Below are 27,504 nucleotides of genomic sequence, written 5' to 3'. Positions count from 1 at the left end.
AGTGTGGCTTTCCTTGCCTAAGTTATTCAGTACTGTACCCTATAGCTGTAGAATTTTGATAATGAGGGAAAATGTCTCAGGTGTTTTCCTATTTCATCCTGTACTCGAGTTAGAGTTAAAATATTAAGTTCTGAGTCTTTTCATGGCTGCTGAAAGATGAAGTTGACTTAGACATAGTGATGAGTGCTGATGGTCCAGAATGTTAGGTCCTTGACCCTTTTAATGGAAAACCACGCTTTGTTAGGCATAAAGACACCTAAAGTCCTAAAGATGAAGAGAATGCAGTACTGCAGAGTTGTTCATTTCCCATCACTGTCTGAAGAGACTCAAACTGATCTCTGCTGTCTTAGGAATGTCCTGTCTGCTGGTCTGCAGACTGGTCTGAGGAGACAGGAATAGGGTCGCAAGGAAAGGAAAGCCATGGTTATGAATTTTGGGTGAGTGGTGATAGGACTCTGGATTATGTCACACATCCTGAATGAGAACTCTGTCCTTCAAGCTGTCATTCAAGCTGCAGACAAATGTTTACCTTGTAAACATATTTCAGTTGGAAGTGTTAGCATCCCCTGACAAGTGTTGACTGTGCCTGTTTTCCTGGCATAACTTTTGACACAAAAGGTGGAAGGTGGTGTGGAAGTGCTCCCTCATCTACTCTAACCAGTCAGGCCAGTTTAATGGCTGATGAAGGTGATTTGAGCTGATCCATTTGACCCACTGTGAAATGAACTGAGTTGAGTTGATGTGACTTGTATGACTGGTGGCTTGAAAATGAAAAGTGGCTCCAAATATTGGTAGGGAGTGTTGAGGATGGTGAAAACATCGGTGGCCGCAACAGTGAGATGTGGAGATACACAGAAGCTTAGAGCATGACCCACTGTGTAAAACAGGCACTGAGCTGAAGAGGAATCTACTCCTGCCTTCGATTTTTTGTTTGTTTGTTTTTAGTTACTGCATTGTGAGTTGAGCCTGATGCTGCAGACTTGCTGAAAACATATTTTGTGTGTGGCAGATCTAATTTTCAAAGGCAGTCAGAAAAAAGACTTAAATTTTGTCAAGATCCGCTTCAAATGTGAGCAAGGTTTTGATTTCTTTATCTTCAAAAGAACTGTGTACATGAAAAGAGAAGCATTGCAGGTATCTCTGGGTCTTTAATATTGAAATCTGACTGCAGTGGTGGAAGGCAACAGCCAAGTAGAGGGTGCTCAGGACAGCAATTTTGAGTGTAAATACCTAAATTCCACGTATGTCCTGTTTGGGGATCTGGTCTTTATAGCTTTATGTGATTTGGCCTTTAGTGAGCTCAGTATAATACATGAAATATATATATGTAGTTATGAGCATCTGTGGCTAAATTGCTAGCAAAAGATATAACACTACTGTTTGCTTGTTTGGTTTTTTTTTCTCTGCTTGTATTAATTATATTCCAGGTTGATACTGATTTAGCTGTGTGGGGCTTCAGTTACTTGTCATAGATCACCATCACATTGACTGAGAAGTAACAATTTTTTAAAATAAACACAAATATGAGGATCAGTATTTCCCACCCCCTTCCCCTTGTGGCCTTAGAGGGCTATATGTGAGTTAATGATGCGCTCATGAAAGTTGAATTAAATACATTAAAAAAATACATTGTTAATCGAAAGTCTTTTTTTGATCATACAAAGTGTTAATACCTGCTAAACTGTATATGAAAAAATCAAGAGTTGCAATAGGATAATGAGAACTGAATAATGATGTGTAGGAAAAAAAAGTTCTTCATGGATGGAAGTAGCCTCATCCTAAAGTGAAAACACGCTGCAGAGAATCAGTAAGATTGAACCTTTGAATAAAATGAACAACTGGGGAGACATGTAATAGGTCTGCACCTGCTTGTTGTTTAGTTTGCTTTCTCTTTAGCTGGTGAAGAGGGAATATTCAGCTAATCTCGATAAAGCAGCTGGTGTGTCTGCATTGCGAGCTGCAAAATGTGGTGTAACAAAGAGGGATGATGGAGAGCGCTCTGGAAAGCATTTTAACAGGCGTTGGAAAATTACAGGCAGCAATTTTGCTGTAATTCCCAGCCTTACGAATTGTTTTCACCCTCCTGAGATGAGAACCTTAAGCGAGGTGCAGAAACTGAGACAACAGTTTTCAAGAAATGGCGTTTTCAGGGCATCCTTTCAGACTGCCTGAGATGGAAGTAGCTCTGCTGAGCAAGGTGGGTGCCTTTAATTGTTCATTATTTCACATGTGTTTCACACCCAGACCAGTGTTAATTATTACATCTACTGCTGAGAATAATGCATGGAAGTGGCAGGCTGTCATTTCTGTGACTCCCTGGTACTACACACAGCTGATTAGCAAAACACCTCTGAGGTTTTTCTGTTGTAGTTGATCTACGGGAGGATTTCCAAATTCACAAGAAACAATACTCAGTATTTAAAAAGAAGGCTTAAGGTAATATATCATGATTACAGGTTTGGCCTGGTAGAACCAAGTCTTAGATGTACCGTTGGTTATTAACTGGATGCTTGAAATCCTTATTCTGGAATTGTAACTTTACAGTTTGGCTGTCGTCAGCCCAGACCCACTGTTTAAGATACGGAGTTTCTGTGCACAAGTTGGAACAAACAAAAAAGCCATATAGTTTGGTATTTCCTGACTTGACATGAATTGTGTTCTCTTTCCTTTAGTTCCATAATAGTTGTTCGAATTGTTTACATATTGTTCAGGTAATTTTCTAGTTACTTTAATCATTAAATCTGCTAAAATGATGAAAATTTAGTGGTATGTCTTTATTCTGTAGTGTACCATGCACATGCTACATTATCCTGTAGAGGCCCATAATTAAGTTCCATCCCATATTTTCAGTCAGTCATTGTTTCTAATCTGAGCCTTTTTTTAATCAGGGCCATTACAGGAAGACTAAACAACATAACAGCCATGGAAAACTAAACTTACTTTCACCTAAATTATGCTAAAACTCCAGAAAGTTATCTGGGAGGTTCAGGTCAGAAATGCAGCCGATGTTTTACAGAAGACTGATGCCAGGGTAATGGTAGCTGCAGTACGGTTCTGGATTTGTTGTACCCTTCTTCTCCCACTGTTTCAATGTGTGTGAACATGGAAGTATATTTTCCCCCTCATTATTAAACCATTATTCCTGAAGAACAACTTGCCAACAAAACTTGCCCCTCACCTCAGAAAGCTAGTAAATCCTATCCTATGTTTTCTAATAAGAATCCAAATGTCAATCTTGGACCTGCCAAATTTTGGGTCAGTTTTGATTTCATTTTTTTTAAAAATTCTGTTTGTAGAACAGATAACTTTTAAAATGTCAGCATGTGTGAAAAAAGACATAATTGAAGGCTACAGAGGCTTTGCTGCTTCACTTCAGTTGGATTTCTGCCATTTACCTAGCTAATAACATTCAGATAGTTTATTGATTTGCTTTCTTACTGTGCAAAAGTCTTCCCTTTTGCTGAATTTCATGCTCAGCTGAACATTCTTTAAGTTTCTTTTTTTTTGGCAAGTATTACATCTTTATAGAGATGGCTGTTTCAGTTTTAAGTTTTTTGCCTTGTGTGAAAGACCTACAAATACAGTATTTGTTATTTATAGGTAGAATAAGAATTAGACTATTATAATTAATAAAATTGAATGTAATTATGTAAAAAAAAAAAAAAATTGCTAATCTAAAGGGATTTTCTAATGGAAATTTACCATGTCAGAAAGACTGATGGGTGGGGACCCATGTAATTTAATTGTGTCTGAATATCCATGACAATTTTTGTCATATTTTCTCATTTTTTAAAAGATATTGATTCCCCTTCTGCTATATGAGACAATTGGAGACATTAAGCAGTAATAATAGTAACAGGCCATACTGTCACATATGTGGAGTTGTACATATTTTGAATATATGCATAAATTATAACAAGCTGAAAATTATGCTAAAATAATATGTATGCTTAGAAAGGGGGGGGATTTTCTTTCCCTTTTACTTTGCAGGTGTTGCTTAGAGTAGGTAGAAGTATCATAATTGCTTAGGAAATTTTCACATTTATTTAAATCTGAATTTGAACATGGTATGTAAAATATGGTTTTAAATTATCTTGAAGTTTGACATCCTTTTACAATACTCTCATTAAGTAACTTTAATGAAACAGCAAGTTTTTTATGTGGGAGAATTTATAATTAGTCTTTAGTGTTAAGAACTAGTAAAGTGTGACATAAAAGCAGTAGACTATAACATTAGGTGGGATTTTTACTTACATCTTCTCCTCGGAGGCCTGTTCCCAGAGCGTATTGTTGACTCTCTTCCAAAAAACGTACTTTAATGTTGTATACTTTTCTTCCATAATAGACAACCAAAACATACGGTTCAGCATTTGATTTCTTTGAACAATCTCTAACCAAGAATGTCTCGTCCTGTGTGACACAGATTTAAAATATGGATTGTGTGGTTAGTTCATAAAAATATTTGTAAGCCATCATGGAGAGTTTACAGACACTCTCTGCTAAGAGTTTACACCCCAGGTTCTGAGATAAATTGTACTTACAATGTTTTCCTGTAAAAGTGCCTTCTCTGCTTCATAGCGATCATATTCTCCAATGTACCATTCGTGTTTGTTTAAATCCTTAATTTTAAGATAGCAAAATCAGTGTATGGAAATTAACCACAGCTGGCAGAAGCAAAAGCTAGTGAAAACAGAATATTTTTAATCTGTATTTAAAGGAAGTTTAACACAGTTTATAAAAATAATTGCAATGCGTCTGTATCAAAGTCCTGTTAGGAAATATGAATCAAATTAGACAAGTAAATTCTTATCCTGGGTTTCAAGAGTTTATCTTGCATTGTTTTCAGGGGGCTGGATGCCCACAGCTTTCAGACCATTTAACTCAGTTCTTAGGGGCTGTGTGTGCCTTGTAGCAATAATCCTGTTTTCTAAAAGCCTTCTGTACCTTTGGGAAGGGAAGTGTTCTTTACCTTTTCAGTGGGTTGGGTGAGAGATTGCATTTCCCGTTTTACAAGTGAATGTTTTGATTTGTCTTTGTGTGCTGTGTATGGTGTAGGAGATGGTGACCTCTTCACTGACGAGTTCTCCACATTTAACGTGGACCCTATAAAAGTGAATTCAGAAGGAAAAAAAGTTGTTTTTTTTTTAAATTTAAGATTAAATACTACTAAGGCCATATTTTTCTATAAGAAATTAGGTAGAAAGGTTGGTGAACAGCAGATACAATATCATATGACAGCAAAAAGCTAGGACAACTTTTAGTATTTGTTTGTAGAAGTATTATCTTCAAGGTTAGGGAGACAGTGTCCATATGAATAAAGTGGTACTGCTCCTGTGTGTTGCGTTCAGGCCTGAGAATCTTAAAGAAATCCAGGGAAATGGGCCGCAATTCCTGGGCAAGCTGAACCACGGGCCTTTTCTTGACAGGGCCAAGAAAATGGTAATGTTGACTTCAGTACATTCCCCTAGGTAAATCCACACAGTCCAGGAGACGTCCTGTTTCCAACCATAATTATTTGTCAGGCCTGCTTGATAATGGCACCTATAGGCCCTTCCCTCTAGGAATCTGGGATAAATCTAAAGCAATTTATTCAAAGACAGTGTAGTTATTAACACAAAGGCATTAAACCCACAGTAGCTGCTCTATAATGTCCTGAACATCTGTTACCATCTGTTACCTCTTACCTGAGGTGCAAAGGCTTTTAGAGCTCCACGTACATTGAAGGCTAGAAGAAAGCAATGAAGGAAAGTAACGTCAGAAAAAATATTGCTGTCAGTGGCAAGCATTGAAGTAAGAGTCAAATTTAGAGAGCAATGCATAGCTGTGCTCCCCCCGAATACCCCTTCCTCTGCTGATGGCAGATCAGGGCCTTCCTGGCTTTTGGATGGTAATTTTATATCTAGCATCTTTTGAAGGATTTCCCTTCCTTTAATTTCACCGTCCAGTTTTTGAAGTTTTGTAAGTTTTTACTCTCCACGAGTATTTGGGGAGTCGTTCACATTTGAACTGCATTTGTAGAGGAGCACAACTTGCTTTCGTTTGTTCTGAGCCTGTTTCCCTGCTAATTTCACCTGATGTTCCTAGTCCTTCTGTAGGAAGACCCAGGGAGCAGTTGTTCCCTGTCCTTTCTGATTTTTCTAGACTGCTGCTGAGTACCCAGATGGTGTTTTGTTGTGCTGTTAATTAGAATGGTTCCACTGGGAAGAGCACCATCCAAATAAGTTCAAGTGGGAGGATCTGGTACCACACAAGAAGAAACAAAATACTGGGGGTCACAAATAGTGTCACATTTACTCCAGGCAATGATTTTGTCTTGGAGAAATGGCATCATTGTAAACAGGGCTAGGTGAGAGATTCCGTATTTGTCTAGGAAACTTGTGAAATCATCCATATGCTTCCTATATTGTATCCTATACTTTTGGTTTTTATTGAGTATTTTAAGTGGATATAGATTTTAATGCACATTTAGAAAAGAAAGATTTGTGTAGGTTAGAAAAGAGAAATGGGAGCAACTGCGTCAGATTTCTGTGGAGGAATAATTGGCCTTTGAAAGGCCAAGTATGTATTCTCTGTATATAAAAATAGAAAATAAGAGGGAGAGGAAATGCTGAGGCTGGAGATGGGAGAGCCTCTTTACACAGTATGTTAACACCCTAATATGGAAAGTGAGACAAAAATGTAATACAGTAGTATGTTATTAAAGATAAAAATTGAATGTGGAATTACAATAGCTTGAAAGCAATTCCCAAAAATGGTTCTTGTTATGCATCAAGGCAAACATAATATATCACTACATAGCATCAGAAAATGATATCTTCTTGCTTTTATTGCACAGCAAAGTATAATTTTCTAGGGCAGAATTTTTAGTTCTTGAAGCATCCAGTAAAAAATTAATGAAATTCTTAGACTCCTACCTGGCTTCAGTATGATGCTTTGGTTTATACTGTTGTGCTTGAAAAGATATTTCAGGTTTCTTCCCCAAATCTGTAACTATCCATAAAAAGAATAAGAGCTTAGTGTTTTCTCTTATGCGTAGCTTTGACAATATCTAGCAACTACTGCAAAATAAATTCACTTAATTAAATTCATATATGGGGGGGGCAGTTCAATAGAGAAAGCTAATAGGCTGCAATCAGTCTGGCTTAAATGAGTCAGCTAATGATTTCAGTGGGATTTCATTTATACTAGTACTGAATGCTACGTGGTGAACATTACAGGTTTTGCTGATGCCAAATAATGGCTTAACATAATGGTAAATAAAGCAGAACGCTGTACTGGAAGTATATAGAGGGTTCATAAATCCTTTTTATAGGACAGGATAGATAGGCATTGAGTGTATTAATGCAATCAATACTATTTCTGGCTCAATATCAGGAAATTGTGCCTTAATCTGCAAAAGGAAATGCCAGAGGAAATTATGAACACATTAACACAGGGGTGTAAACAGCACAAAAATCATGTAGCCTCTGTCTGTCTTCGAAGTATTTCAGAGTAGCAGGTTGGTTTTGTTTTCGTTTTTTTTTTTTTTCATGGACCTTCATGCACACAGACACAACAAGTGGCTTGAGCTAGTTTTTCCAAGCTGTATATACATCTAAAGAACTGATATATTTTTAAAAACAAACCACCACCAAAATCATGTTTTTTTTTTTTTTTTAAATCTTGCTTTTTGTAGCTTTAAAAACCTAAAGCTTTTAAAAATATTTCTTTCAAATGGAGATACTCTCTGTATAGATCCAGTCTTTTGGGGATATTCTTCTCACATTTTTTTAGGTTCCAACACTCTTATTTTCCCCAGGACCTTAAGACTTTGATTTGTTTACAATAAATGTGATACCCTGCTTCCCCAAGTAGCTGTAGTTAATGCCAAGTTAAATTCCTTTTTTCTGCTACATCTTCCACAACTGTTGAGGTCACTCAAAATCTCTCTGTTCTCAGCAGACTTATACCTGGGGATGTCTCTTACTCATCTAAATACAGAGCCAGACAGCCTGATGTAGGATAGATGTTGGGTTCCTGTACTGATCAATTCAGCTGGACTTTTAATGGTAGAATACTTTGTTGTTGGAACATGAAGGAAAGACAGCAAATTAATATGGTATTATTAAATACTAACCTTGTTCTCTTCCAGGTGCCTATATAAAATAATAAGATAGAGAGTAAATATTTTTCTTTTGATTAGGAACTTCAACTTACCCCAACAGACCAAACTATCTTTTTATTTTAAAACAATTTATAGACATTAAATCATTAATACCTGATCCCTTTGTCAAAAGCTCAGGCTTAACGTTTATCTGAGTCCGCTGGAAACAATGAGAGCTGAATTTTTAGGCTTTTTAAGTGAACATACAGCTTATGGCAATGATCATCATTTTGTGATGACTACTGTGCATCACTTTAGCTTTCAATATGGTTTTCCTTCATTGATCTTGTATTAAATCAAGAGATTGATTTTGATTGACTGGAGATACACTATCCAAAGATTAAAATCAGCCATTTCTTTTCAGGCTCCTTAACTGACAGTACAATTATTTTTACTGTCATGGCAAACACTTCATTCAAAATGACTTTGGGGAGAGTCTAAATTCAGCATATTATGTTACAAAGATGTGAATGATAGACAGGTGTCAAAAGACTGGAATTTTACTCATAAACTTTCACTGTATTTTTGTATTATTGTGATTCACATGGGAATAGTAATTATTCTGTTTGTTAATTTGATACACACAAGACTATAATACAGAAATACTAAAGAGCAAAAAAAAAAATTCTCTTTGTAGATGTTGCACTTTGGGTCTTCCTTAAAATGTTTTCCTGTTGCTTAGAAATTCATATTCTCGTTCGGGTCAGAAGGGACCTGGGTAGGTCTCTAGTCCAAGCTTCTTCATAAAGCACGGTGAACTGTGAGATGAGACCTGGGCTCAGAGCTTTGTCCTGATGAGTCTTACGAACCTCCAGAATACAGATTTCACAGATTCTCTGGGCAGCCTGTTCCAACATCCTCATAATTATTTTTTCTTCCTTATTTCTGGTTGAAAAGAGTCTAATTTCAAGATAGTTGCTTCTTATAATTCCACTGTGCACTCTGTAAAGTGCCAGGCTCTGCCTTCTTTATACTTGCCTCTTAGGCAGTGGCAGGCTGCTCTTGGGTTCCAGGTTAAGGGAGCCCAGCTCCATCAGCATCATTTCACAGAGCAGGTGCTCATGCCCTGGTGACCTTCTGCTGACCCACTCTATCAACAGCAGCCTTGTGTGGTACCCCAGGTGGTGTTTAATGAGTGATGAGCGGAAGAGAATAGGTCCCTCCCTTCATCTCTTGGCTATGCTTCTCTTGGTGCAGCTCGATATGCTGTTAGCCTTTGTGGCCAACAAGGGCACACCAGTGGCCTGTGCTCAGTGTGGTCCCCAGGTCCTTTTGAGCAAAGTTGCTGCCACGGGGGTTACTCCACCCCAGGGCAGGATTTTGCATTTGTCCATTCCAGTTTCAGGAGGCTCCCCTTGACCCTTTCCTACAGCCTGTCTGGGTCCTGGCGAAGGGCAGTCCTGCTCTCAGACCTATGGACAACCCACCTGGTGCTTGAAACCCTGACAAAGGCACCCTCAGTCTCCTCCTCTGGGTCATGATGAACCTATTTATGTCTTCAGATCTCTATGAATGGGAAGTGATCCAAATTAAACTTTATCTTTTCCATGTTATGAGACATACAGTATCTCTCCTTAAGATGCAGCCAAGGTAAGGGCCTGTTAGGAGCTGCAGTGTTTGTGCAGCTGTACAGTGCCCAGCCAGAAATATTAATTGCAGATGTAAGATATTTATTGTTCTTGAGGGTATTTTCATATTTGGTTTGTAATGAGTCAGTATATAGGACAAGACAAAGCTTTTTGTGTTATATATTGGCAAGAAAGATAACATTCTAATTTTTTTAGCTTTAAATGTTAATTATGGTATTGCGATCAAACCATGTTTTGTAATGATCTCTCAGACCAGAAGAGTTTTTAGGCACAGGAGGAGTGAGGTTTGGGAGAGTCTCCCAGTCGTAACTGTGGAGAAGAAAAAACTCAAAGGTTTTGGAAGTCAGAGCTAGACCAGTCTATAGATTTGTGCTACAGCCCGCTGTGGTAGGAAATGGCGGGGCTAAACGAGCATAGAGGTTCCTTTTCTTTCCTCTCTTCCCTTGCAATGAGAAATAAAAACAATGCAATAGAAACAGTGCATTAAATGGGACATTCAGTAAGAAACACAAAATGCCATAAATTATAACCTCTCTGGTTTTACAAACATCTTTTAATACTCTTCATTATTGTAGGGACTGTATCTCAATACATCTTAAAGGAAACCACTTGTCAAAGCTTAAACCCCTTTATTGCCAAACCCATTTCCTCTGCTTTGCTTCATTGGCTCAAGCAAAAAGTGAAGGAACTTGTTAAAAACTTTTTTACAGAAACTGGAACAAGTTAAAAATTGCTTGTCTTTACCAGTCTCTGTGTAAAAGTTACTGCTTTCTGCTTTATATGTGCCTAGAGGTGCTTTTCCAGCATTGCCTCTCTCAGGGGTTGCAGGTAGCAGGGCTGGGAGGAGAGGTGGTCACCTTGGAGGTGCGGGGAGGGAGGTGTGAGGAAGGTGGGTCATGAGCTGGAGGATGAGGCTGGTGGGAGAGGAACTGAGTGGGACGTACTGGGGCTCATAGTGCTGCCCACAGCTCCAGAGGTTTGAGGACATAGCGGAGTGTGAGCTTGGGCAGGTGGGCTGTGCTGGGCTCAGAGGACAGCGAGGACCTTATCTATGTTTACAAGTTCCTAAAGGGTGGGTTGAAGGATGATGGAGCTGGACTCTTTTCAGTGGTTTCTAGAGATAGGATGAGGGGCAACGGGCACAAGCTGGAACATGGGAAGTTCCACTCAAATATGAGGAAGAACTTCTTTACAGTGAGGGTGCCAGAGCCCTGGAACAGGCTGCCCAGGGAGGTCGTGGAGTCCCCTTCTCTGGAGATCTTCAAGACCTGCCTGGATGCAGTCCTGAGTAATGTGCTCTGGGCAATCCTGCTTTGGCAGGGGAGTTGGACCAGATGATCTCTAGAGGTCCCTTCCAGCTCTGACAATTCCATGATTCCATGACCGTGCATCGCTGTGGTCCCCAGCTTGCTGGGGAGGGCATCAGGGGGTTTGGCTGGGGGAAACCATGGGACCACAGAGGTGCCTGAGGAGCAGTGTGGTGGCCCCCAGGGTTGCTGCCAGAGCTATTTTAACAGGCAAAGCTTCCATTTGTCTGAGGTGACAGGTTTTGCAGGATGTGTGAGAGGCCCTAGGGAAGGAAAAGGGAAGGAAAGGAAGAAGGGAGGTGTGTGTGTAATAAGTGAGGTTTATTCTGAGTATAAAATTCATCATTTTTTTTTTCTCTAACTGAAAAGGATTATCTTATTAGCGTGGTAGCCTTTTATTTACGTCACAGTAACACTACTCCACTCCTCTATAGACCTTACAATTTCAGTTTTCTGCTTTTAAAAATCTATGTGGAATCTCTGTTTCTCTGAAAGAGAGTGTCTCCCTTGCTGCTCACCCATCATAGGCATCCACAGCATCTCTTATGTGGGTGCTCACGCTTTTATGTGGGTACTTGGGAGGTAGCTTTGCACTGTGTGTGTGTGTGTTTTAATTTCTGCAAGCGACTTCAGGAACTTGCCTGCCATTCAGAGAGTAGCAGTATTGAAAATGCTACACACATTGAAGATAGATACGCTTATTACCAAAAGTTAATATGATTCTTGTAGTATTTTTACCTAATAAGCTAAAATACAAAAGATGCGTAACTATAGAATGTATGTGGTTCTTATGGTCCTAATATATACAAAGATGATTACTTACTTCGTTTAGTTCCTTAACGGATAGATGTCTGAAAAAGAAAGAATTAGATGCAAAACTCTTGATTGTCATAAAATAAAAATCCCTTTGAGTACTTAAATACTTTGATTACATTATCACTGAAAATTAACAGCCCTTGGCAAGGGAAGGATTTTATTACAGCTATAGAAATTCAGAGACTGGTTATTTTTTTACATAAATTATTTGAAGGAGAAGGTTATGGACTTTCATAAAAAAGAATAACATCCACTGAATTCATTATAGTAAATGAGAAAAGTTTTTGTTAAGGATTTATTCTGGGAGGAGGGGAGAAGAGATATGAATGATTATCAGCTTTCTTCCACACTTTTCCTCTCATGCTAAAAAGTCGTCTTATGAACTTTAAAGTTGGCTATAAGTGGAGGTAAGTTCCTTGAAGACTGAAGAGTTTAAGAAATGAAACATTCACAAAGGCAGAATGGAAAGTGTAGAGAAAAGAAGATGCAGACCAGGAAAAGAGGAATGGAGGCTCCTCCTCGTGGTCCTGATTCAACTAGGAGTTTAGACATTTTTGTGCCTTCTCCTGGTATGCCTGATCTCCTTTCTGGAGGTTAGTCAGAAAATATTCTCCCCCAAAAAGGGACAACGTATTGAGTCTGACATCTTTTATTAATCGACGCTTGTGCTTTTCAGTAGCATATATATCTTATAATGAAAGAGAGGACCAGATTTTAGAAGTTATCTAGTAACATAAGGCGTGGATAAGCGTCTAGTAGTTTTTTGAGGGCTCCAGGATTTAGTCCCTGCTTAGCTTACCTCCTGGATTAAGAAAACATGAATTTACTTTGCTAAATCAGTTACAGAGAGTGCAAAAGGAAAGCATGGTATAGAAAACCCTAGGAGCTATTTTTCAACACTCGTTCAGTGATCAGGGGTCTCTTCCTTGTGGCTGTGCTGGAAACATCAGCACGGAGGGTTAAAGAGGCAAGAAATTTGGGAATGATCTGTTGGGGGAAGTTTCAGGAAGGCTAGGAGGAAGGAGAGGAACTGTTTTGGGTTGGGATAGTTGCTTTTGTGCTAGCTTCTGCAAGTTGTTAGCAAGGTCATTATTTGATGTGTGAAAGCCTGTATTCAGGACATCAGGTGCATGGTAAAGTTAAGGGGTAGTAAAGCTGTGCTTGCAGGGCTGGCCTCAGCCATGAGGGGACATGCCACCCATATGACGTGCTTACCACCAGCATATAAAAATTTAAATCTCACGAAAGCTCCTAAGATACATTCCAGGATCCTACATATGCCTGTAATTTTTATGAGGCTATTTATAAGAGTGTATAAATAATGATGTGTTTAATTTCATAAGTCTTCCAAGTCTTGTCAGAAAACAGGACTTGCACTGCTAAATCACGTCTGTGGTTTGACAGCTTTGCTTACAGTCTAGCAGATACCGGCTGGAGCGCCGTACTCCTCCACGCTGCAGCTCATACGTATGTTTTCTCCTTACAAAGATGTGACTGGACTGAAGATGTGTGAGAAATACTTTGAGTTTAGTGCTTGTGTGGGAAATTTGTGAAGCGCCTTCCCCAGATCACGTGTGGTCTTTATCTCTTGCTCGTGTGATTAAAAAAAAGATAAAAATCTAGTACAATTGAAAAAACCCAAACCTATTAGAAATATTTTGGTATCTATAACGGCAGTGTGGAGTTTGGTGGTTATGATTTTTGCTGCTGCTTTTTAATTCTAGCATTGGAAATGACATGCATTTATATTGCAGATTTTGGTTTTATAATAGGACCTTTCAAGTCCAGGCGCTTTGCATGCTGATGTCTGCTGGCAAACACGGCTTGTAACAGTTCTCACAGAGCTTTCAATGTCCGTGCTGCCCTACGGAAGGAGGGATCAGTCATGGGATTTGGAACTTTGCAGCTGTAGGTCAGGTCAGGCACCTGAATAGGAAGCTACTTCATATTAATAAAGGTCTTATAACCAACAGCTTTTGGAACCTAATCCATGAAAGAATTTAAGCATCATTCAGGAAAAAAAAACCACACCATACTTAAAGCTTGCTCCTTAATATACTTAACTTTAAGCAGAAGATTAATTCATTGATTTGTTAGGGTTTTTATTTTCCCCATGGGATTTCTAGTGACCTCTGTAAAATAGAGCAAAATTCCATCCTGATGGACTGAAATTGAAACTATTTATGGAAGAACAGACAGGAATGGCACAGCTCGGTTTTGCCAAAATTTTTGGCTGCAATGGGTTTTTGCTGAGAGACATTTGAGCATTGTACCCTGTGGCCCCTGGATGGCTGTTATTTCTCTTCCCAGCATGTGCCCACCACCATCGTGGCTTACGAATGTGCATTTTGGTCACACAGCAAGAGCATATATGTGTCTTGTTACATGGCAAGGAGCAGCATGTGTATGTGCTCATGTGAATAGATACGTGTGATCAATGCTTATAAATACTTAAAGGGTGGGTGTCAAGAGGATGGGGCCAGTCTTTTTTCAGTGGTGCCCAGGGATAGGACAAGAGGAAATGGGCACAAACTTGAACATAAGAAGTTTCATCTAAACTTGAGGAGGAACTTCTTCACTTTGAGGGTGGCAGAGCACTGGAACAGGCTGCCCAGAGAGGTGGTGGAGTCTCCGTCTCTGGAGACATTCAAAACCCACCTGGACACGTTCCTGTGCAACCTGCTCTAGGTAGACCTGCTCTGGTGGGGGGGTTGGACTAGATGATCTCCAGAGGTCCCTTCCAACCCCATGGGATTCTGTGTGTTATGTGAAAAAAGCAGCCAGTCTCATAACCTGACATAAGCATATGCTCGGTCACTTGGACACAAGTGCTTTGTGCTTCAGGACTCACTGCTCATCCACGCTGCCCTGTCACAGCCCTGAATGAACACGGGCAGTGTATGTTGGAGGAGGGCAAGAAGCAACTCATAGTCTGGATTCATTGGTCTTGTTGGCTGGAGCAAGACTTCTGGCTACAATTTGGTCATTTCTGTTGCTGAATGTAATGTCCTTGGGATGTGGAGTGTGTTTCTGTATCTCTGGTGTGGTCAGTGTATTTCCCCATCGCTTCATTCACCAGCTGTGCTATTGTTTCTACTTAGAAGATGTTGCAAAAACTCTAAATGTTAGTAAGAAAAGAGCAGGACAAACTCTAAATGAAGTGTTCGCGAAAGTTCCACCTACTTTTCTACTCCTTTACATCTTTACCATTATTTTAGCAGCTTTTTCTTTAAAAAAATGCTAGTGTCACATTACGCTAAATACCACTTCTCTCAATTGTTCACAGCTGTCTAAAGAATAACTTTTTTTTTTCTTAAGTAAAAGCAGAGGTGTGGTGGACGTAAAATCTCGTGGTTTGACTGGGGGGAGAGTGTTTTGATTCTCAGGGAAGGAGGATGAGGAATGCACCCGTACCTTGTGATTTTTGCTGATATTGGAAAGGTATGAGTTTGGCTGAGCGTTTTCCTCGTGTGGAAGAACTGGCTGCTTGTCTTCGGCTCTGGAGGAAGTGGCTGATACTGCTTTGGCAGTGTCTTCAGAGGCCTAGAGAAGTCAAAGGAGAATTTAATATAACTGTTTAGGGAATAAAGGAGGTGCAGAGACTGTGTTGTAAGTGCAAGCTTAAGAAGTAAACCACTAGAATTTTCCAAGAGCATTTCAGTATTTGTGCTGAGCTTAGCTCAGGTCCAGGAGATTCTTGGGGCCCTTCACTAGCAACAGTAATTTTTGGATAGTATTCTACATTTTCAAGACATTACTGTACTGTTACGTGCTACTTAACACTGCTTCCGTGGGCTTTGCTTTATGTGCCGAGTCCAGCTCCCCAGTGTTGATCTTTGTGGGTGGATATGGCTGTGCATCAGGCCCAGCTGGGGAACATGCTGCAGTTCAGACACACAGGAAAAAATGCTCTTCCTCACGGAAAACTCACAGCTAACACCAGCCTGGGGCTTTCTGGCAGATGTTGGCAGGCTCTGCCTGTACTCTGAGACCTGCTAGTCATAGCCCAGCTCCAACTGGGATAATTAAGAACCACTCTGGTCACCATCATGCAGGTAGAAACAAATAGTGAAATACTGTGGAATAATGAAATCAGAATGTTCTTATTTCTGCGCTTTTACAGTTTTGAATTTGTGAAGCTATGCTGTCCTTTTATGGTCTTATTTTGCATTTTAACTTAAAGAATAATCTGAATATGTCTGTAATGTGAAACTTGTTTACAGCTCTTATGGCAGTCAGTATAGGCATTGAGGAATAAACTTGTCAGTCCTGGATGACTTTTTAGAAGTATGTCTTAATTGTAGCAGTTATTGTTTGGGGCTGAAAAGATCAAGAAACAATTATTTGTTTGTGGGCATACAGTAGGAAAATAGATTCATGGAATAGAACTTAGTCTGTGTTCTATGGGAGTAAGTGGCAATATTCTGGTTGATTTCTATGGACATTATTTTAACTTGTAGCAAAAAATTGGCAGAAAGATTTAAGAGGCAATGAAGTCAATATCATCATGGTGAACAGAGCTGAAGGCACCAATACAAATAGATTGAAGATTTTTTTTTCCCAACAATTTATATCTGGGTTGAACCACATTCAAAGTTTCTAGGCTTTTGACTTGGTGGTAGGCTCAGCCGAGTTGATTTTATAGATGCAGGCCAAGCTCCAGCTATCAACACTAATGGCTCATGTTTTGTTCTCCTCATTTCACTTCAGAGGCTAAAAAAGTCCAAAAAGAGCCAGGTAATAAAAGGATGCTGGCTCACTTCCAGACATCTCATTACCATGAGTGTTACAGATGGAGGTGAGCGCTCATTAGCACTGAGTTCCCTGAGGAACCACAGGTGAGCGATCTCTTAAGTGATCTTACCGTGGGGGAGGTACAGGGCTCTGGAAAAGAGAGGAAACAAAAACCTGTGTAAACTTCTTTCCTTGTTTTACTAAGAGAAATGTAAAAAGTTTAGATTAAACAGACCTGCCTGTGTCAACAGTTAAAGGGTTTATGTACTTTACAAAACATAATGTCGTACTTTAATATGCCATTTTAAAGTCACTGAGGGGTAAGAGACTTAAACCACCAATGCGAAAAAGTGAGATAATGAAAGACTACAGATATGAGTTCTCTTATCCTTAGTTAGTGCTAGCAAAATGGCAGTGAGCTTTTAAAAATATATTCAATGGCAAATGACCTGTAGAAATTTTAATTGATAAAAGATTCTGCTCACCTGGGATCCATGTATTTTCACTCTTTCTCCTAAAGATAATTATTAATAATTGTTAATAGAGTGCTTTCCATGTAATTTACAAATCAAGGTACAGCTTTATTCTGGTATTGTTATTCTTATTGGCAGTCCAGCCCTATTCTTCCCCTTCCCCAGCTCTGCCTCCAGAACTCTTTGCTCCAAGATAACATTGCTCTCTCCATAGCTAATGTCCTACCTAACGCATCTGTGTCTCCATAACTTTTCCTGCTATTGAATGGGAAGCATTAATTTCTGTGCAGCTGGGGCTGGAAGCTTCAGAGGTTCAGTGGGAGGTGGTTGTGTGTGGGAATGAGGGAGGTCGCTGGACGACACTGAGTGTGTGTCATCTCCATTAGCTGTTATGGACGTGAGGCCAACGGGCTATGAATGAGGATTTTGTTCATTCTGTACTTTATTTAACCTTTTTTAAGGGTGGACTTGTGGATGGGTTGAGATGCAATTTGTAACTCCTTTTCAACCATTTGTGCTTCTCTCTACGTAAGTTCTCTCACACTAAGTGTACTTAGCCAATTATGCTGATCATAGAGGGGTTGAGAGTCTTCTTGCGCTGTAGTCAAGTATATCTTTTTATTACCACTCACAAACAGACATTTTATAAGAGGCATAACTAGGAATTAGTTAAAGTAAAAGCAGGAGAAAACAAGTATTTTTGGTTATTTTTTTTTAAACTTAAAATATAAAATAAAGGAAATAAAAAATCATTATGATACTTGATAAAACACAGTGAACTTTGGTGTTACCTCTGGCTTTCAGGATGAAACGCTTGAGGGTGATATTTATTCAGGTATTGTACATTTAAATATCCTTCAGTGTTTTTATATACATGGTTGTCAAGTTGTTTAGGATGCAGTTTTTTGTCTGTTTTGATTTTTGTATAGGAATTTTAAAAAGTCTTGAAAAATCAATGAAAGTAAACATGTTTTTTTTTGTTTTCAAATTTACCAAAATACGACAGATTTAGATGAACATAGGTCACCTTACTAATAAAGAAACGTATTTTACTCTCTTTGCATTAGATTTTGAAAATATTTTCATAAGTTCTACATACTGAAGTCCTAACTAATGCAAAAAGACATACAATGTATCTTAAGTTCTTCTTCAAGTAAACCATAACAAATTTATCTGAATAAAATAATGGCACCTTAAATGTTTAGCAATTCTAGAAAAGAACTGTTGACAAAAATTCTTCTGTGCTGTTCATGCCATCTTGTGGCAAAGCCATTTAATAGCACTGGGTATGTTAACATTTAATAACAGTGGAGTTATTATCTAAAAATAATGGATTATTCTGTAAGCACTATTAGCTCTAGATGTACTGAAATACAAGTTGCATTCTCAAACAGCAGAGTTTACCTGCTTGCACTGTCTTTGGTTCATCTTTCTTAACGTCAGCACACATCTTATGGAGGCAGACAAACATCTAAGTCCAACCTACTAAATCCTGGTGGAATTTAGAGCTTTATCTAAACTGGCAAACTGTCAGTGGGACCTTTGCTACAAATTTCTCCAGGTTTTGAAGCTGGTTTACTAGAATTTCTCCCAGTTCAGCTTTTTTACAAGCTACACCAGGATTTTTTTTAGAAGAGTCAGTTGAACCTTTCATTTTGCAAACTTTATAGCGCTTACTTTCTTTTAATTTGTAGGAATTATTGGGCTTTATGTTTTGTATTATGGTATGAACTAAAAGGAAAAAAAAAATAAACATTCCATTTTGCATGGAATTTTTTCTGTTATTTTTCTGGTTGATCAAATCTTTCTGCAAATCAGCTGTTCCAGCAAACATAAAGAGTCATGTTTCCCTGACTTGACAAATTGTGTTCTTTTTGACAATATTTAGCATGTAGGTTTGGAAATAAGAGAAAAAGTATAATTCTCTTTCAAGGATAATCAGCAGTTGACTTAATGAGATATTGCTACATCTACAGTATATGAAATATAACAAACTATATGGAAAAGTATATAGAAACCTGCTTTTAAAATAATCTTATGATTGAGTGAAATGATCAATTAGACACCTCATTAGATTCTTGATGAATAAGATAGCAGTCTGTCTCCAATTTCACCACAAAAACCAAAACAGAAAAAACAAAAATTAAAGATACATTTGTAACTAAATATTGTAGCATTTTGAAGCTAATTTACAGTTAATGGTAAAGCAGCAGAGGAAAAAAAAATGTTAGGTTATACACCGTATAATTAGCATATTCTTAGTGGGAGAACATTGTCAAAAAGCTTTTGTAAATAGTTGCCCTAGGATGTAAGTCCTTAGTAGGAATTGCTAAAGTTGATAATAAATATTTTTAAATATTAATAGATTACACTTTACAATATATTCATACAGAATTCCAGAGAAAGACAAGGAGCCAAAAGCTATAGATCATAAGAAGTAGTAAAGCATAGCAGGAATCTTGTAGCCTTTGGTGGAACAGTTCAGGAGACACAGGTTTCCCCCAGACCCTTCTCTTATGTCCTTATAATTGTAGGGAAAAAGAAAACTTGATTTTTAAATTGAGTGGCTTTTTTCCCTCTTAAGGAACGGGGATGCTCATGAGATACACTTTATCTCCTTTTATTTCATTATTTATTTATTTATTTTTATTAATTATTTTGATGTTAAGCAATTGAAACATTTTTGCAAATTTTGTAGTATGATTATTTTGAGAAGTGGCTGCTATATAATTAGCATATTCTTAGTGGGAGAACATTGTCAAAAAGCTTTTGTAAATAGTTGCCCTAGGATGTAAGTCCTTAGTAGGAATTGCTAAAGTTGATAATAAATATTTTTAAATATTAATAGATTACACTTTACAATATATTCATACAGAATTCCAGAGAAAGACAGGGAGCCAAAAGCTATAGATCATAAGAAGTAGTAAAGCATAGCAGGACAGAGAAAGACAGGGAGCCAAAAGCTATAGATCATAAGAAGTAAAGCATAGCAGGGATCTTGTAGCCTTTGGTGGAACAGTTCAGGAGACACAGGTTTCCCCCAGACCCTTCTCTTATGTCCTTATAATTGTAGGGAAAAAGAAAACTTGATTTTTAAATTGAGTGGCTTTTTTCCCTCTTAAGGAACGGGGATGCTCATGAGATACACTTTATCTCCTTTTATTTCATTATTTATTTATTTATTTTTATTAATTATTTTGATGTTAAGCAATTGAAACATTTTTGCAAATTTTGTAGTATGATTATTTTGAGAAGTGGCTGCTGTTCTGAAGACCATGTCTATTCTATCACCTGCAATCTCTGTTTACGTACAAAAGCAGAGTTTGAAACACTATTTCCGGTTGCAGAAATGGGTAGATTTATTTTGTTAATCGTACCTCTAACACTTGGCACGCTTCTCCCCTCTAGAGCAGATGTGTGTTTCTGTTAAAAAAAAAAAAAGAAAAAACAAAATAAAGATGTGGTGTTAGTCATCATCCCTGAAACCATGGCTAAGTAGAAAGGGTGCTGCTCTTGACTGGGATGCCTCTAATGCGTGGCAGGTCCCCGGTAGACAATAAGTGAAAGCAAGTGGGGAGAACATTGGTGCCAAGTGAAACAGGAATGGCTCACATCAACTTGTGCGACCTTGAACAATCGAAAGTGAGGTGACTGTCCTTATAATTGTAGGGAAAAAAGAAAACTTGATTTTTAAATTGAGTGGCTTTTTTCCCTTCTGGCTTAAGGAACGGGGAGCTCATGAGATAAAGTGTATCTTCTTTTATTTCATTATTTATTTATTTATTTTTATTAATTATTTTGATGTTAAGCAATTGAAACAGTATTGCGAATTTTGTAGTATGGTTATTTTGAGAAGTGGCTGCTCTTCTGAAGACCATGTCTAGTCTATCACCTGCAATCTCTGTTTACGTACAAAAGCAGAGTTTGAAACACTATTTCCGGTTGCAGAAATGGGTAGATTTATTTTGTTAATTGTACCTCTAACACTTGGCACGCTTCTCCCCTCTAGAGCAGATGTGTGTTTCTGTTAAAAAGAAAAAGAAAAAACAAAATAAAGATATGGTGTTAGTCATCATCCCTTAAACCATGGCTGTGTTTCTGTTAAAAAAAAAAAAAGAAAAAACAAAATAAAGATGTGGTGTTAGTCATCATCCCTGAAACCATGGCTAAGTAGAAAGGGTGCTGCTCTTGACTGGGATGCCTCTAATGCATGGCAGGTCCCCGGTAGACAATAAGTGAAAGCAAGTGGGGAGAACATTGGTGCAAAGTGAAACAGGAATGGCTCACATCAACTTGTGCGACCTTGAACAATCGAAAGTGAGGTGACTGAGACTTCGAATAGGCTGCACTTAACTTTAATAGAGTTACGGAAAAGGGGAAATCTGTTTGTCACTAGGGTTTGAGATGGTTACTTACAGCCGAGTACTGAGGGGACTGAGATGTGTGCTGCTTGGTCGTTGGGGAAGTGGTACCTGAAGGCCTTAACCAACGTTTATCTGTAAAAGAGGAAGAAAAGGCAAGCCTGAGTAATTCAGCAATACTATGTTTTAAGAAGAAGAGGTTTTAATGTTCAAAATATGTTTTTCAGATCTGGCCAATTTTATAGCATTTTAATTTTTTCCTTTTCAGAACTTCCCCATTATTTCAGTAGCTGTATGGAGGACATAAGCATGACCCTGGTGATAGCTTTATGGTTAACCTCCTCACTGGGGTTAAAAAAAAGCCCAACCAAAACCTTCATAAACTGATACACAGTTAAGGCAGACATTTGGCCTAAACTGTGAATATATTAGTGAATTTGTTTTCATTTGAACCTTTGTTCTTGGCAACACCGTTGTGGTGTCCTTGTTTTGTGAGGGGTGTGAGGTGATTTACTCTCTAGAGAGCTTTTTAATTTTTGTTTTAGCTTTTAATGAATACTGCACCTATGGCCATCTAAAAGAAACACACAGGTTATACGCTAGCGCATGTTTTGGAGTCATTCATTTTATATCTTAAGGGCACTGTTATTTGTCTAGGAAAGATGGCAAAATTAGGATGTTAGTGTTGAATTTTGCCCTCTGAAATACATTTTCAGACCTTTCCTCACTCTTGTATCCTGCCATGTTATAGTTACTGGACATAACACAAAGGCAATAAGCAGTTTTTTGTTTAATGTGTTTTCTCTGAAATGACAAAACAAAAATAGTGTCTTTTTGGTATTTCAGGATGATCTTACTAATCAACACCAACATGCTGACTGCTGACTGAAAGTCTTTACTACTAACCATGATAAAATTATTTCAGATTTCCAAATTTAATATTAATATGGGTCTTTGGAACATAATGTAGAATATCTGGATGTTCAGACTAGTTGTGATCTGCTCACACAGTGATAAATTTACTCAAATTAAAAGCCATCTATTTGTTTAGACAACAAACTAACTTCCACTAAAATCAGTAGACAAATCTCTGCTGAGTTTGATTTGAACTGGAGCAAGCTTTCATACATGTATTGATCCTGTATTTTCAGATATTTTTGGTTTCTGGTTTCCATTCTTCCTCATCTAGAATTTGCCCCTGGTCTTTTAATGATTTAAAACCTCCACAGAGTGTTTTTAATGGCTTCCAGCAATGGATAGCCAGGATGATATTTCACTTCTGTAAACAGGATATTAATTGGCTATGTATGTTTGGGCATTAAATGTGACTTAGAATGGCCTTAGTAAATCCAGACTTGATTAATGCAGCTATCTTGCAAGGTTAAGAATGCCCAAGAAATACACTCAAAGTAATTGCTTATTATGGCTATTGAAAGTGGCAGAGAATGCCTTTAAAAAGAATACTATGTTTCTTCATCTCCACATTATCATCGGGTGGATGGTTTCATGTATTCTTTAATTTGTTTTCCATCTTAAAGGTTTCTAGGCTTAAATATCAGTGGGCTTTTCTAAAACAGTTGTGGGTTTGACCAGTCAGATTTTTGCCATTCCAGGTGGGATGGGGATCATAGAATTTCTCCCATGAAGGCAATACTAAAATTAAAAAAGCAGCATGTAATTATTAATTTAACATAATTGAATGATAAAAAGGATAATTGTTCAACATGAAGATGCAGACAAAGCTCTTATCTTATTCCTGCCTACGAGTGTTTTATTTTTCAGTTGAATCATTTCATTTTAAAGAATATCTGGATTGAAAATCCCGAGTCTGTACCTCTAGGTTTGGCACATCTTCCACAGACAACAAAATTTACCTGCGTATTCGGATTCTTGTATAGGTTTGGCAGGAAGGATTCTCAAAGCATGGATGGCCTCCAGAGTGGAAGAATTTACAATGTCATAATCATCTTCTTCCTCCTCGGGTACTTTGGAGGAAGATTGTAAGTCACTCTTGCCCTTCATTGTCAAATCTTTGTTCTGGACAGAAGAAGAGATACATAGATAATACAAATAAATTGAAGTTCAAGATTAATTTCATATTTGGAAATACTTGATTACCAGAACCAGACTATTTGGTGCATGGGAAATTTCATGATGGAAACTGAAGGGTTGGAAAGGAGTTGAGCAAAGCTTTCGAGGATCTAAATTTTTGATTTAGATTCATAAAATAGCTATGTGGGAGAGAGTTTAGGTCTCTCTCTGAATTTGGCCTGTCACTACATTTGAAAATACAATGAGTGTGTTTGATTTTATGTTCATTGCAGATATTTGAAACTGTGCCTTTCATTATAATCATTGAATGGTTCGGGTTGGAAGGGACCTTAAATATCATCTTGTTCCAACTCCCCTGCCATGGGCAGGGACGCCTTCCACTAGACCAGGTTGCTCAAAACCCCATCTAGCCTGGCCTTGAATGCTTCCAGGGATGGAGCATATGGTATTTGTATTGTACTGGATGTTTAAATATATCACTTGCAAGAATATATTAACTAGCTCATCACAAATATCACAGTTTAAAATAAAAACATGTACTGTTTTTGAGAATTTATGCTAGCAAATATGCAGCCCAAGTGAAGGTGATACCAAGTATGTATTGAGCAGTGGAGTCCACAGATGGTGCTGAGAGTGACTCAGGATGTCTCTGGATATGTCCATACACTTGTACTAGGTTTGTTCAAGATTATTTTCTGGAGTCCTTCTCCACCCTTTATACTTACCGTTTAGACCTTCGAACGTAACTGCTGGCTTCCTTTGGGAGGAGACATGCACAAACAGCTCAGAGCTGAGATTACTGCTGAGTCAACTCAGTTGAGGGCAGCCAGTGGCTTTGTGAGTCGTATTTTACTACCAGAGAGAGTACAGGTGCATCCACACAGTTGGATCTTTACAGATGTTTGTTTTAATCTTGTCTTGAACTCTAGTAATGGGGAATCAATAGCTTCCTGAGGTGTCGTCTCCCACTAGTTAACTGTCCTTTCAGTTCATGCTTTTTCTCTTGAGTGCTACAAATTAAACCAATTTGTCTTACCCTCCAAGGACACTAAAAAAAAATTGTTTACTGTCCACTTCGTTTCAGCCTTTATTATGCTTAATACCTATATTTTTTTCTTTTTAGTCTTCTCACTAAGCAGGTACAATTCTTTAAAGCTTTCCCGAGTTGGCAACTAACTTAAAAGATGTTGAACCTGATATCCCCAGTGTTACTTTCCTGTGAACTTTCTCCAGGTTGTACACATCTTTATTACAACAACAACCTGCCCTCCAAGAAGTGTTCTTGACATTCCATTTGAGGGTGAGGTTTGCCTTTTTATAACTGTACCTAAAAACAATACCACCACCCCCTAGACAGACCCCTGCAGAATGCCTGGGTTTGCAGGCTGTTCTGCTGCAGAGCTCTTTCCAGTTCAGGAGCAGCCTACTGTCAGCTAGGCTGAGGGTGGATATATTTTTTTCAATCCATTGTGCAAACACTTCCCACATTTTTCATCTGGACCAGGTTTCTACTTGTGGGACCATCTTCTGAGAAATGTCAAAGACCTAGCAAAAATCAAGATATACCACATCTACTCTTTTCTTTCTCCCCATTATGGTTGTATTTCTGCCGAGAAAGAAATTACTTTGGTTTGATGAGTTGAAGAGATGTTCTTTATGTTCACGTTAGCAATGTTTTACATAATCAGACTTACTTCCAAAACATGCTTTCAGACTGACTTTGTTTCATAATCTCTCCAGGTACCCCATGAACCCTCAGGATCTGCTTTCATTCTTGTAAGAAATTGGGGTTACCCCTGTTCATTTCCATGGCTTTAGGAACTCAGGACTTCTTGGAGAGTTCCCAAAGATAATCAATTAATGTCTCAGAAATTACTTCAAATACATCCTTAAGTGCTTTAGCATAAGTAAATATTCTCCTGGCTCTTCTTTCCCTGTTCCGCTCTGCGCTATTGCTGCCTCCTTGTTGGTATTAATTCCATATAGCATCTGATTGTAATTAACCTTTCTATGAAACCTGAAGCAGCCAAAGTATTGATTGCATCAACCTTTTTTAGTCATCCTTTACTTGTTCAACTCACTTATTAAGCAGTAGACCTGGGTTTTCTTTTAATCTTTCTTACTTGAGAGGTATTTGCAGTCTTTTCTTATACACCTGAGCTGAAACTCAAAACCAGCTTTCAGATACAGATGGGAAGACACCGAAATGTGTGCTGTTAGATTTTCAGCTTTCATTTGCACTGGTTACATATGAAACCTTAAGGTTTCTCACTTACATACTTGTTAAGCTTGACTCCTGTTATTTTCATATGTTCTTATGATAAAAGTGTGTTTTATATCCATACATAAATGGAGAATTGACTAGTGAGTGAGCCACTTCTGTAATCTGGCTCTCACTAACCCAAAGTTAAATACTCATACATATTTCAAAAATTTCATGTTTTATTTTGTATTAACAACCAGTGAGAATTAAGTTTTCTGTTACCAGCGTTATAGCCAAGATGATACCAACACACATCAAGAAGTGAAAGAAAAGTAAAATTTTAGGAAGATACTAACAAGATACTTACAAGATGATAGGTATTAACAGTAGTCGTCCTTCTGTTTTCTGTACAAAATGAAGAAAAAATATCAGCAGGTGTCATTTTGTAGAAATTGGTACAATAACTAATAACTTTTTATATAAAGGAATAAAAATCTGTGAACTGCACAGTGTTTTACAGATACTAAACCAGAGGAGATGAAGCAAATCCACCCGCGAGTTTGTTGACCTGTGCAATGCATGAGGGAAGTAGCTGTGTGGAAATGGGATTTGCAACCACTAGCATGGCTAAGCCCGCCCACAGAAAGCACTCAGAGAAGGATGTGCTTCAACTCCTTTCTCTCTTCTGACTTTTGATGCTTGGTGCAAAGCTGTAAGGGCTCACTCTGGTGCGCTTGGGGATCCTGGTCCGGAAATTCCTCTTACTGAACAGAAATATGTATTGTTCATTTAGTGGCAGAAGGAAATCTGACCTCCTGCTTTCAGGCTGAACTGGAAAATGTGTTGTTCTGATGCCTTTTCTGTAGTAGCAAAACACTGGTCCAGGAAATTGGAGTTCTGGTTTCAGCTTGAGAAGCTCCAAATTCGTATTTCCCAAAACTGAGAACACTCCACCCACCAGGCTATAAACTCTTTTGGGTAGTGGCTGTCTGCTCCATGGTGGTTGTCTCATGGTATAGCCAGATCCAGTTCTTGCCTAGGTGTTGTACCCTGTGCAAGTGTGAAAATGGGTAGCAACCCCCAACCCTCCCATCCAGCTGTGTTTTAAAAGAAGCCAGTCTTCACCTAAACAGCCTCTTTACATTTGTAGCTATTGTTCTTTTAAGGTCTGAATACTGCATGAGCCTGGCATTGCAGAGTTTTATATACCCCAGCAGATGGCATTGAATGTTCATTTATTCAATATACATAGTACTTTTATCTCTGCTCTGAGGGCATTCTTAGGGGGAAGGGAGAGTTATTCATGCAAACTAGTTGTCTGATTTTTTGTTTAGTTATGCTGGTGCAGATCAGAAGAAAACCCAGTTAAATCCACAGTATTACCGAGGAAAACTGAAGCAGATAAAAGTATAATTAGGTAGTACTGATATAATAATGAGAAAAGGCAATCAGTGTCTTTAACTGTAGCCTTTTCAATTCTGTTAGTAAAAAAAAAATGCTTATGCTATCCTCCATAATAAGAAAGGAATAACAGTGGTAAATATCAAAGCTGTTAGCTGTATGTTTCATGGCTTAATGCTAAAATGAGGCTGTTTGACATGAGTCTTTGGGATGATTTATTACTATCCAACATCAGTTTACAATTTGCTGTCCAGGTTAGCGTATTATCTATTTTGTTAGGCTGGGATCACCAGAGTTTGGAGGAACTCCAGCCCTCCCTCTCCTTTTCTTCTAACGCCTCCTTTGCACGGCACGCGTGAAAGGAGAGGCAGCATCGCTCCTCTCCTGTGGGAATGCCCAAATATTTGCTCTGTGCCAGCTGAGGA

At 38.4% G+C, this 27,504-nt stretch overlaps 1 protein-coding gene across 1 annotated transcript; it reads right to left on the bottom strand.

The window, feature by feature from the left end:
* Positions 1 to 4,233: 4,233 nt before the first annotated feature.
* Positions 4,234 to 26,171, bottom strand: CLNK (cytokine-dependent hematopoietic cell linker). Its single transcript, XM_014966693.1, has 15 exons — positions 26,046 to 26,171; positions 23,298 to 23,460; positions 21,479 to 21,558; positions 20,976 to 21,086; positions 20,440 to 20,485; positions 17,075 to 17,103; positions 16,720 to 16,739; positions 15,270 to 15,398; positions 11,863 to 11,890; positions 8,117 to 8,135; positions 6,915 to 6,990; positions 5,685 to 5,725; positions 4,970 to 5,103; positions 4,542 to 4,619; positions 4,234 to 4,410 (listed from the first exon to the last, which is right to left on the bottom strand). The coding sequence occupies exons 1-15, from the start codon at positions 26,118 to 26,120 to the stop codon at positions 4,234 to 4,236; spliced, it is 1,206 nt and encodes a 401-aa protein (XP_014822179.1). The 5' UTR covers positions 26,121 to 26,171.
* Between the last annotated feature and the right edge of the window lie 1,333 nt (positions 26,172 to 27,504).

This window comes from Calidris pugnax, unplaced genomic scaffold, assembly GCF_001431845.1.
Source record: "Calidris pugnax isolate Ruff unplaced genomic scaffold, ASM143184v1 scaffold14, whole genome shotgun sequence".
NCBI lineage: Eukaryota > Metazoa > Chordata > Aves > Charadriiformes > Scolopacidae > Calidris > Calidris pugnax.
The sequence above is the reverse complement of the archived record's forward strand: the minus strand, read 5'-3'. Positions and strand labels throughout refer to the sequence as shown.